At 40.8% G+C, this 12623-nt stretch overlaps 1 protein-coding gene across 1 annotated transcript in view; it reads right to left on the minus strand.

Annotated features, from left to right (window-relative positions):
* The window catches only part of SLC9A4 (solute carrier family 9 member A4), a 61749-nt gene that overhangs the window by 16157 nt on the left and 32969 nt on the right, over positions 1-12623 (minus strand). The window contains exons 5-8 of the mRNA XM_058534382.1: positions 11014-11216; positions 10350-10436; positions 5085-5155; positions 1486-1647 (exon numbers count right to left, since the gene is read on the minus strand). Of these exons, the coding sequence (XP_058390365.1) occupies positions 1486-1647; positions 5085-5155; positions 10350-10436; positions 11014-11216 (523 nt within the window). The remainder of the gene's footprint in view (positions 1-1485; positions 1648-5084; positions 5156-10349; positions 10437-11013; positions 11217-12623) is intronic.

A 12623-nucleotide genomic window follows, 5' to 3' on the forward strand; every position in this document is an offset into this window, starting at 1 on the left:
AGTTTCACTGAGAATTAAGGCAGAAAGCTTTCTGTCTACACGAAGATGCCCTCAGGGACGTGACTAGATTTTTCTCCGGCCATGGAAGAAAGGTGATGTTGTTTCTGATTCATTAGCAAGTAAGTAAGGGATGAGAAATAACACTCAGGCATCGGTGACAATTTTGGTGCTATCTATTCTTAGCTCTTCTCTCAGCTTGCTTTTCAAACATGAGGGCATAATTGAAGCTCATGATCAAGTGAATTCACCTGCTGAAGATGACAGGCTGGAGGGGCTGGTGTTCCTTATCCTAAACGTACATTGTGACTAATTTTCCCAATTCATAAACCATTTCTTGGAATAAAACTGGGCATCTTTGGGGGGTGGTTTAATTCTTGTGACATTAAGGGGGTTCTTGTTAAATGTCAGAGAGTTAAAGCAGCTTTAAAAAATATCTAGCCAGCTCTTGGGACAACTGATTTCCAGATGGTCCAACAGAAGCACCATGCTTCAAAGGGAATCATCTTGTAATGACGGATTTATATACTAGTCTTACCCTGCCTCAACACCAACTCCCTAAGGTCCTCTGTTCCACAGGAAGCCAGTCCCCTCCCTGCTTCTATTCCAAGCTGGTCCCACACAGACTCAAGGCAAATCTCACAGTCTCACATAGATCTTTGCCTTAGACACAAGTATCAACTCAGCTTTCTCTTTAAAGAGCACACCAACCTCCACACCTCTTGCTACCACCATTCATCCTCAAATCCATGTTAGTGTCACAGGATGCTGACCTGGTCTCTCCTCATGCAGGAGGGGAAGAGAAATGACTTATGGGAGAAATGCAACAGTAGGATTAGCAGAATCAAACGAACAGAGATTAAAGGGTAGAGATTTCTTTTTTTTTTTTTCTCCATGAAGAAGATCAGCCCTGAGCTAACATCCATGCCAATCCTCGTCTTTTTGCTGAGGAAGACCGGCTCTGAGCTAACATCTATTGCCAATCCTCCTCCTTTTTTTCCCCTCAAAGCCCCAGTAGATAGTTGTATGTCATAGCTGCACATCCTTCTAGTTGCTGTATGTGGGACGCAGCCTCAGCATGGCCGGAGAAGTGGTGCGTTGGTGCGCGCCCAGGATCCGAACCCGGGCCGCCAGTAGCGGAGCACGCGCACTTAACCGCTAAGCCACCGGGCCGGCCCAGAGATTTCTAATCAAGAAGAGAAAGAGAAAATCTTGCAAAATATGCTATAATTCTAAATTCATTGGCCCCTCCCTCCCAAAGAAAGGTGTTATGCAACTATAGTAGGCAACTTTTGCTATAAAGTAATTTTCAGAAACTAGGCGAAACAGGTTGAGCATAGCTCAAGCTACAAAATACTGAGACTTAGATCCTCTTTTTTTCATGATTCCTTCCTTATGTATCTGCCTCTTCACTCCTAGTATTAATCAGTTAATGCCCCGTGGAATTCTAACACTGAAAGTCTAGATCAAAGAGCAGATATGACTTACTGATGAGGTACGGAAAAGGCTGTAGAACTCAGCATCCCAGTCTCTACCATCTCAATTGCTTGTTTCATTTCCAGCTTCTTGTATAAAGAAACAATGCTTGATTTTGGCAGGTTCTTTCGGATTAGTATTTTCCGTAAATATCTATGATCAAACTTCTTAAACCTAAAAATGAAAGCCAACATTTTGGAAATCTTTAATCTCTGTGCACGTTATGTAAGTATGTGTTTTTCTTAAAACAAACTACTACTTAACTTTATCCTGAAAAACACCAGGACAGGGCCTGGAATTCATAGCCTTTGAACACATTTTTTTTTAAAAAATCATAGAATTTATACATTTTTTAAAATAAAGAAAGAATGGCCTACTGGCCTGTACACATTGAAAATCAACTAAACAAAAGGAAGGGACAAGCTGCAATCAGGGCAAAAAGTGTGCGTAAGTGGGGAGCGAGGGAGGCCGAGCCCAGCTCAGCTCTGATTGTAAGAGAAGAAATGAGTGGGTTAAGGCTTTTGAGCAAGTGTTCCATTCTAATAGCTCATAACAGTGGCAGCTGCACTTACGGTAATACCGGCCTATTCAACCAGAACCCAATAAGTTTAAATGGCCTGGTAGTTACAGTAGTTTTGCCCATTATGCTGCAGATTATTTTAAATCCTGCCAATTAAATAGGGGGGACCCACATATATCCTGACAGTCTGAATGATGGAGAATCTGAATAGCTAGACACTGATGGCCGCTGACTATTGTAGCAAACCTCTGGCCGACCCATTAGACTGAGCTGCACATATGCATATGGTGCCTTCAGAGTCGGCCATTTGTTTGGAGTAGGAATTTTCAACACTTCCAATCATTTTACATTCAAAGAGTAATTTGTCTGCCTGTTTTATTTTCTGGAGGGGAACACAACTCCCTGGGCTGCTGGCTTATCATCTGGTGATTGATTTCCTGGTCTGCAAGGCGGATGGACTCATTGTCAAGTCTCCTCTGAGTTTAGCGGGCTGTGATTCCTTGAGCTCTGTGATCTGTGTTTGGCTCATACCAGGCCCACTCTTGCTTCAACCAGGTCACCCCCTCAGCCTTCTAGTTTTCTACTTTTCTTCAGGGGAAGGCACGTTCCTGTTTATTCCTGACTCCACTGTAATTGGCTCCCTAGCCATCAGGACTTTCTGGACACTCTTCACGCTGAGCTCACCTTGGCCTTGCACTGTTCAATGCCAGTGGTTGAACATGCCCTATGTGCCACTTGGCTTCTCCTGATGTGCCACTGGGTCACTTCCTCCATGCCCTCCACATCCTGATTCAGACCTGATTCTCTTCCAGCCTCCCTAACCACTTCTTCCAAGTCTCCCCTGCCCCTCCTCTTCCTTACCTGCCCCATAGGAATGGAAGCTTCTCAGAGTCCTGTCCTCGGTCAGCTTCCCCTCTTCACACCCTTGTGGTTACCTCACCCATGCCCATGGCTTTAGTTACCAAATACTCACTGACAACTCACAATCTTTACCTTCCTTGAACTTAAGACTGAATTCCAAAAGGGGGCTGAGTATCTATTTGAGACATCTTAAACAGAATCTACTATTTAACCAAACATTCTTCTATAGTCTATAAATTTAACCATGGCATTGTTATCTCCCTCTGCTCCCTTTCTGGAATTCTGAGAGTCATTCTTATTTTCCCTTTCCTCACCTTTCTCTGCCTGTGCCCATCACCAGTCACCACATCTACCTCAGAAATATTTCAGTACCCTTTCTGCTAGTTCCTTATCTTTACTAGTCTGAAAGCTCTGTGGTTCATTCAAAACAAAAGAGGTTTTAAAGTCAGTCCTGAATTTAAATCAAGGTTCCACTGCAGAATACGTTAATTGACCTCTTGGAGTTGGTTTTCTCATCTTTAAAATGAAAATAATAGCAATAACACAGGACTCTTAAGGAGATCATGTAAGAAATAATATACGAAATAGCTAGCCTAGTAGCTGGAGCTTACTCTATGTTTACAAGATGATAGTTGTTTTTTTAAAAATTTTTTACATGATTGTGAAAATCCCCTTACAGCTCTCCCTCCCCACATTATCTCTTTCTAATCCAATTTCCATATTGCTTTTGTAGTTTGCCTTCCAAAAGCCAAATACGGTCATGTCACTCTTCTATTTAAAAGCCTTTTGATATACGTTTTAAAGGTCAAGTAGAATTTTATAGTATTAATGGCTGTATAGAACTCCTTAGCACTGCATCATAAAAGCAACGTCTTTGTCTTTCCGACTTCTTGTCTCACCACATCACTCTCTCTGACCGTATCTAAATGGTGCCATGATCTTTCTTGCCTTTGCATACTGAAATACACTGCTGCTGCTGCTGCCACTTGGCATACTTTCCATTCTTCTTTGCCTGGAGAACTCCTCATTTATTTTCAAAACACACTTCCATTTCTGTATTAATATAGTTCTATGCATTTACCTCTGTTATTACATTTCCCATATTGATCATAATTATTTGTTCAGGTTCTTTTACTCTTTTTTTCCAGAACCTCTTCTACTATACTGTGAGGATCTTGAGTGCGTTGAATGTGTCTTACTGCTCTTGATATCTGCCATTGTGTCTAGAAAATTAGGCGTAGATTTGGCTAAATGGAAGAATATTAAATGGTTTTTCATTTGGGAGAATGAATGATAGGATTTGGCCTTAAAAATGCATGGCCCAAGTTCTAGATTGGTGGATATTCACACAATTTAAATTCTACTTTAACATGATGAGGACTGCTAAAACTAACCTTCTTTCTGCCTCATAAAAAGAGCCCACTCAAGAGCTCTCAGTTTCCCTTTCAGGTGGCACCACTCCACAACAGCCAGATTTTTTAAGATCTAGTTTCTCCTTGGTATCACCAACATCAATGTGTTGGCAAGCCCTAGAGAGGAAACTTCTACCATGGGGTTAACTTACCTACTGCTAACTCCTACATCCTCCAAACAGCTGTGCATAATTCCAAAACTCTCATCTTCCTCATCCTCGATGAAACTCTCCTCAGGGCCACATACTTAAGAAATATGGCTCTAGACTAAATCCAGGAAGAGAATGAGTTCTGAAATGTATGATCTAGTGGAGAAGAGGGACTTTGGCATTCTTATAGAATCATTACGTGCGAAGGACCCTTAAAGGTCTTCCATTGCAGCCTCCCCAACAAAGGAGGAATCTCTTCCCCAGGATCCCTGATGAGGGAAACTCATCAAACTTTGGATCACCAAATTCCCTCTACAGCCTCATGAAGACAGTCATTCCATGGTTGAGCTTCTCTTATCATTGAGAAACTTGTCCTCGTTTTAAACTTAAGTCTGACTTCTCTAATTTCCATCTATCAGTTGTACTACTCCCTAAAGCAACTTGGCCCAAGTCTACAGCCTCCTCCACCTGATAGTTCTCCCTTTTCCAGGCTAGGCATTCCCAGGACTTCCACCTGCTTCTGGTATGGCATGGATCCCAGGCCCTTCATCTTCCTGGTCCCCTTCCTCTGGATTCTTTCTAATTTAATGCTCATCTTCCAGTGTAACCTTTTGAGGTTCCCATTCCACAAATATCCTTCCTAGGTAGTGAAGCCCTCAGCCTCCTTACTTGTCTCTCACTTGGTAGTGGCTCCATTGCCCACACACATCTTCAATTCCAGCCTTCAAGTGATCCATCAGCTGCCAAACCAAGCACAAGAAAATGACAGCTGGTGAAATGTTAACTCTAAAAGACATGAAGGAAAGCTAATACATTTTGGAAAACAAAGGAGGCTTTAATTTCCTGGAGCATATCCTCTTTTCTATCACTCTGTTCATGTAACTGAAACTTACAATACCTTTCATAGTAATTCAACTTAGTTTCATGATTCAAAGACTCTGTAGATAAATTCTTTAATAATGCACATAACTTGCAATGAAAACAGGATACCTGCCATTTGCTTTGAATAATATTGTTCTAGAATGATCTAGGAAATTTCTCATTACTAAAATCACATGGATGTAAAGCCTAATAATTAACTGTTACTTTTAATTTCATTGCAAAAGAAAAGAAAATGCCAATATCCAATTTATACAGTTTCTGAAAATATAATTCCACAGACATGCTATTACAGTAATAACATGTAACAACAAAATTTGTGTATGTGCCTCATTTTTTATCTAATCACTTTGTCTCAGTATTTACATTGCACTATCCAAGCCAATTATACTACATTTGCTTTATCCAAATTTTTTATAGGAATTTAGGAAAAAAGCACCGTTTCTTCAAAATTTATGAATTAGTCTTGAAGAAATTTAAATTTATAATCATTGAAGTTTATACTAGCTTCTAAAATTTTTTAGAAAATTGATTAATATACTAAATTCATTCTGAAATACTAAATTGATGCATTTTCTGCCAATAATTATAACTTTTTTTAAGAAAAATAAATAAGAAAGGAGTGAAATATCCAAGTTCTATTGTTTTAGGTATATTACCTAATTTCTCAAAATAATGAACAGGGGGATAAAGATAGAGACAAAAATCTTAAATCAGGTTAAAGCATCACTTATTTTAAAAAGACTCATTCTCTATCCTCATCTGTTGAATACTTTCAAATGGCCTTGAAAAATTTTGGTTTGGGCTTCCTAGAATTTAAATTACTTTATTTCCTCAATGTTGGCCATGAAATTCAGGACTGATTTTGAAAGACTTCATCAGTTTCTCCAGCATCAGAATCATGAACTCTCAGATATGAAAGCAACCTAAAAATTGTCTGGGGCGTTCATCTCCTCAAAGCTTGAATCTTCTGTACAGCAGCTATGCCAACTGTTCCCAATCATTGCTTGCACACATCCATTTCACGTTTGGGTGTGCCATACAAGAAACAATGATCAGAATGCTTTCATTAACTGAGCTGAAGTCTCTCTCCCAATACCTTCCATATACTAGCTCTCATTTCTATTCCCTGGAGCCACACAGAATGGCATTCGTTCAAAACTGTGTTGAACTTAAACAAACAGGTAGAAACCACGCTGAACTTCATTTTATCATTGTTAGAGTTGGATGTTTTCACCACTAGGCAGAATTGGTAGAAGCCTTTACCTCTTCCTCATTAAAAGTTCAGAAAGAACAGAGGATCCTACGTTCCATTGGAACAAGGAGTTTAGAAGCAAGTAGGGCAATTCAGAACATTAGTCACTGTGATAGTTTTTTGAAGTGTCAACTTGGCTAGGCTAGTCCTCAGTTATTGTTAACACTAATCTAGATGTTGCTGTGAAGGTATTTGTAGTAAGATTAAAGTCCATAATCAGTTGTCTTTAAGTAAGGGATATTGTCCTAGATAATCTGAGTGGGCCTGATTTGATCAGTTGAAAGGCCTGAAGAGTAGAGCTGAGGCTTCCCTGATGAAGAAGAAAGTTCCATTGATCAATGGAACAGAATCGAGAGCCCAGAAATAAAACCACACATCTATGGACAGCTGATCTTTGACAAAGGAGCCAAGAACATACAACGGAGAAAGGAAAGTCTCTTCAATAATGGGAAAACTGGACAGCCACATGCAAAAGAATGAAAGTAGACCATTATCATACACCATACACAAAAACTAACTCAAAATGGGTTAAAGACCTGACTGTAAGACCTGAAACCATAAAACTCTTAGAAGCAAATATAGGTAGTACACTGTTTGACATTGGTCTTAGCCATATCTTTTCAAATACCATGTCTACTCAGGCAAAGGAAACAAAAGAAAAAATAAACGAATGGGACTACATCAGGTTAAAAAGCTTCTGCAAAGCAAAGAAAACCATCCACAAAATGAAAAGACAATCCACCAACCTAGATTTGCAAATCGTATATCTGAGAAGGGGTTAATTTCCAAAATACATAAAGAAGTCATGCAACTCAGCAACAAAAAAGTGAACAACCCAAGCAAATAATGGGCATAGAATATGAAGAGACATTTTTCCAAAGAAGATATACAGATGGCCAACAGGCACATAAAAAGATGTTCAACATCACTAATTACTAGGGAAATGCAAATCAAAACTACAATGAGATATCACCTCATACCATCAGAATGGCTGTAATTCACAAGACAAGAAATAACAAGCGTTGGGGGCCGGCCCTGTGGAGTAGTAGTTAAGTGCGCACGCTCCACTGCTGGCGGCCTGGGTTCGGATCCCAGGTGCCCACCATCACACCGCTTGTCAGGCCATGCTGTGGTGGCATCCCACATAAAGTGGCGGAAGATCGGCACGGATGTTAGCTCAGGGCCAGTCTTCCTCAGCAAAAAGAGGAGGATTGACATGTATGTTAGCTCAGGGCTTATCACACACACACACACACAAAAAACCAGTGTTGGAGAGAATGTGGAGAAAAGGGAACTCTCATGCATGCTGGTGAGAATGCAAACTGGTGCAGCCACTAAGGAAAACAGTATGGAGGTTTCTCAAAAAAATAAAAATAGAAATACCATATGATCCAGCTATTCCACTACTGGGTATTTATCTAAAGAATACGAAATCAACAATTCAAAAAGATTTGTGCACCCCTATGTTCATTGCGGCATTATTCACAATAGCCAAGACATGGAAGCAACCCAAGTGCCCATCAACAGATGAATGGATAAAGAAGATGTGGTATAGGGCCAGCCCCCTTGGCCTGGTTTGGCCACGCTCTGCTTTGGCAGCCCAGGTGTGGTTCCTGGGCATGGAACTACACCACTCATCTATCAGCGGCCATGCTGTGGTGGCAGCTCACATACTAAAAGAGAAAGATTGGCAGTGGATGGTAGCTCAGGGTAAATCTTCCTCAGCAAAAAATAAAAATAAAAAGATACACACACACACACACACACACACACACACAATGGAATACTACTCAGTCATAAAAAAGACAAAATCATGCCATTTACGACAACGTGGATGGACCTTGAGGGCATTATGCTAAGTGAAATAAGTCAGACAGAGAAAGACAAATATGATATGATTTCACTCACATGTGGAAGATAAACAAACAGACAGATAAGGAGAACAGATTGGTGGTTACCAGAGGAAAAGGGGGGTGGCGGGAAGGAGAAAGGGGTAAAGGGGCACATGTATATGGTGACAGATAAAAACTAGACTATTGGTGATGAACGAGAGCAATCTACACTGAAACTGAAATACAATAATGTACACCTGAAATTTACACAATGTTAAAGGCAATATGACCTGAATAAAATTTTTAAAAAGTGAATAAAGTTGGAAAAAAAAAAAAAAAAGAAGAAGAAGGGGGCTCGCCCTGTGGCTGAGTGGTTAAAGTTCCACGTGCTCCACTTCAGCTGCCCAGGTTCATGGGTTCAGATCCCAGGCACAGACCTACTCCACTCATCAGCCGTGCTGTGGAGGCATCCCACATAAAAAATAGAGGAAGATTGGCACAGACGTTAGTTAGCTCAGGGCTAATCTTCCTCACCAAAAAAGAAAATCCCACTTGTGCACAGTGGCTGTAGCTCATGCCTGAGAGTTCCAGTCCACTTTCCTGATGGCCTGTCCTACAGATTTTGGACATGCCTAGCCAGGCCCCAAAGAAGGTAAGCCAATTCCTTGCAATGAAGCTCTTATACATCTCTTACTGGTTTGCTTCTGTTGAACCCTGACAGAAGCACTGCCAGCTTAGACTGAAAGAGAAAGACAGAAGATAAAACGAAAGAAAGCTGTTGGATCTCTAAAATTCTATAGGCAAGAAACAGGCTGATCAAACTAATGAGCTGCAAACACATGCTACCTTTCACGATAAAGGAAGTATGACTCAGTGGGTGGAGCTGAGAACCCAGAGGGTGGAGCGACTGTTCCCAGGCCTTGAAACCAAACAGAGTTTTCCCAGGTGGACTTAGAAATTTGCTTGGGATAGATGACTCCTTTTTTCCTCCCATTTTTTCCCCCGTTTTGAAAGGGAATATCTATAGCTGTTATCCTATGACTGCCCTACCAGTGTATTTTGGGAACGGGCAACTTGTTTCTTGAGTTTCACAGGTTCAGAACCAGAGAGGGGAGCTGTGCCTCAGAAAGGATTATACCCAGAGCCTCACCCATCCCTGATTTAGATGGTCGAGATGATGAGATCTGGAACTTTTGAGCTCATAAGATTTAGAAGAGATTTTGGTCTTTGAGTTGGTACTATAATGGATTGAAATTTGGGGGATGTTGGGATAGAGTTAGTGTATTTTGCATGTGAAACAGACATGAATGTTTGAGAGGCATAAGGCAGACTGTGACTGGCAGAATAATGGTCTCCAAAGACGTCCACGTCCTGATCCCCAGAACCTGTGAATATGTTAGTTTATACGCAAAGAAGCATTAAGATAGCAAATGGACTTGAGGTTGCTAGTCAGCTGACCTTAAGATAGAATATCCTAAATTATCCAGATGGACCCAATATAATCACAAAAGTCTTTACTGTGGAAGAGGAAGGCAGAAGAGTCAGTGCAGCACGAGAAAGCCCTGACCGGCCATTGCTAGCTTTGAAGATGGAAGGGGTCCATGAGCCAAGGAATGCCAGCAGCCTCTAGAAGCTGAAAGAAGCAAAGGAATAGATTCTTCCCTAGAACCTCCAGAAAGCAATGCAGCTTTGCAGCATCTTGATTTTAGCCCAGTGAGACCCATTTTGAACTTCCGACCTCCAGAACTAGAAGATAATAACTTTGTATTTTTTTAAGACACTAAACTTGTGATAATTTCCTGCAGCAGCAAGAAAAAACCAGTACAGTCGCTCTTGGTGGAGCTGCAGAGGAAAGAGGCTATGTCTAGTGACATGTACACATGTCACCTCAAAGCTCTAGATTACTCCCATAAGCGGCAGATGGGGACATCTTATTAACTTATTAATTATGACAAAGAGATAACTTACACGGATATGAAGCTCTTCATTGATGGATTCTTTTTTATTGGTCTTTTTAACATCCAGGTACCTGACCAGAGGGCCAATTGTGATTCCCTAGATCATAAAAAACAAAATAAAGGGTTTTGTTGTAGTGAAGATTGCCATTATAGAGAGCAAATCCATTAGCAAAACTATTAGAACTTCCAACTTTTATGTTTTTTGGGGTACTAGCTTCTACTGGATAGCTCCAGTGTTGACCTTAGTTCTTGTTTAATTATTTTAAATTCTGCAATAAAAATAGGCAGTACGTCTACATTTTAAAGCAAAAATTTGGTTTCATCCTTTAAAATAAACTCTCATTAGTTTGCTAAGACATAACTCCAGCTAAAATGAAAACTCATGCTAGCTAGTACTGATTGGAATCTCATTTTCAGCAATACACAGTAGGGTAACTATCATTCACTTGTCACCCAGGAATATTTTGATTAATACGTTTTATTGATTAAAAGGCAACATATTTTAGAGATTAAAGGATGACCATAAACATGATCTAGAAATATTTGGTAATTTAGCTTGGGTATTGAGCACACGTCTGAAAGTCAGAAAAGTGCCCCTTTTTTGGTATTATGCTAATTTAATACATAACCCTGAAAGAATCTACTTATTTCAGATATGAAAGAAATCTACCAACCTGAATAAATACAGTAAAATATGTAACTACTAGAGTAGCAGTGACAAACATTTTCTTCCTAGGAAAAAGAGACAGAGGAAGCAAAAATGCGAGTGAAAAACTTCCGGCTCCTCGAACACCGCTGTAGAAAATTACGCACTGGTCCTTGACGGAGAAGGGGTAAGTCCGAAACTGGTTACTGACATAGAAGAGAGCAAACACGCCTAGAAAGGGGGAAATACGTATTAGAGCAGAGGGTCATGAACGGGTAGAGGTACAGTGCTAGTGAACCCAAGCTGAGTGCATCTGTCCTCAAAACAAGGCCTCCTAGTTCTATCACACCCAGGATTGTCCATCCCAAACATAGTATCTTACAAAACTTACCACTTTTTGACTAGGTGTGAGACAGTAGTGCTTCAGATTGGTAGCTTCCGTGTGTGTGTGTGTGTGTGTGTGTGTGTGTGTGTGTATTTAAAGTAATAAAATCTTGATACTTTTGGATATACAAAATGGCAGAAATTTTGGGGCCAGCCTGGTGGTGCAAGCGGTTAAGTGCGTGTGCTCTGCTGCCTCGGCCTAGGGTTTGCCGGTTTGGATCCCGGGCGCACACCGACGCACTGCTTGGCAAGCCATGCTGTGGCGGCATCCCATATAAAGTGGAAGAAAGATGGGCACGGATGTTAGCCCATGGCCAGTCTTCTTCAGCAAAAAAACAAAAAAACCAAAGAGAGGAGGATTGGCAGATGCTAGCACAGGGCTGATCTCCTCATTAAAAAAAATGGCAGAAATTTTCTAATCTATACTCATAATTTTTGTTCTGCCTTTCAAAACTAGGTAAAGCAAGGGGATTATTTGGGGGACAAAAATATTTTTATCATCTCATGTTCTCGTTGAGTAACCACAGGAGCTTTAAACATGAGAAGAGCCCTCTTGGTGACTGTGGTCTCTGCAGGGTGAGCAAATCTGTGGTTGGTTTGGTTCTTCTTGAGGTTCAATGTAAATAAGAAAGGATGTTGGCAAGGGTTCAAAGGGGGGCTTCTTACAGTCAGTAAGTGGAGGGTGGAGGGTGAGGGAGCTTGTTTAAAACAGAAGTGTTTTCTGCCACACTGATTTTCTATCCCCAAGCGGTCCCCATGACCTAGCGACCATCAATGCAGTGGTGCCTGGTGGGAAAGCTATCTTCATTAATTAAAGAGGTTTCACTGCAAGATGATAAAACTCTCAGTATCCTCATGTGACTTCTAATCACACAGGCTTCACAGCAAGTAACTTTTGATTATAGACACATTGATTGGGCAAGAGACGGTAAAGTTTAAACTTTTTCATTTTGTTTCAATTTTCCTGGGTCCTCCACATACTAGTCATGTGACCTCAGGCAAGGTTCTTAATTTTTTTATCTACTCAGTCTCCTCACTGCTGAATGGAAGTAATGATAGTATTCACTTCAGAAAGCGGACGCAAGGCTTAAATAAATTTAATATCTGTAAACGATATGAAGCAGAGCCTTATATGTTACAAGCCTTCATGAGTGTGAACTATTGTTAGCTACGATGAGTCAGGCTGGGAAGGGAACAGGCTGGAAGCGGGAGACGTGGATTCTGACACCTGGCTCTGTCCCTCACTGTGATGTG

The sequence above is a fragment of the Diceros bicornis genome, chromosome 40 (assembly GCF_020826845.1).
Source record: "Diceros bicornis minor isolate mBicDic1 chromosome 40, mDicBic1.mat.cur, whole genome shotgun sequence".
Lineage (NCBI taxonomy): Eukaryota > Metazoa > Chordata > Mammalia > Perissodactyla > Rhinocerotidae > Diceros > Diceros bicornis.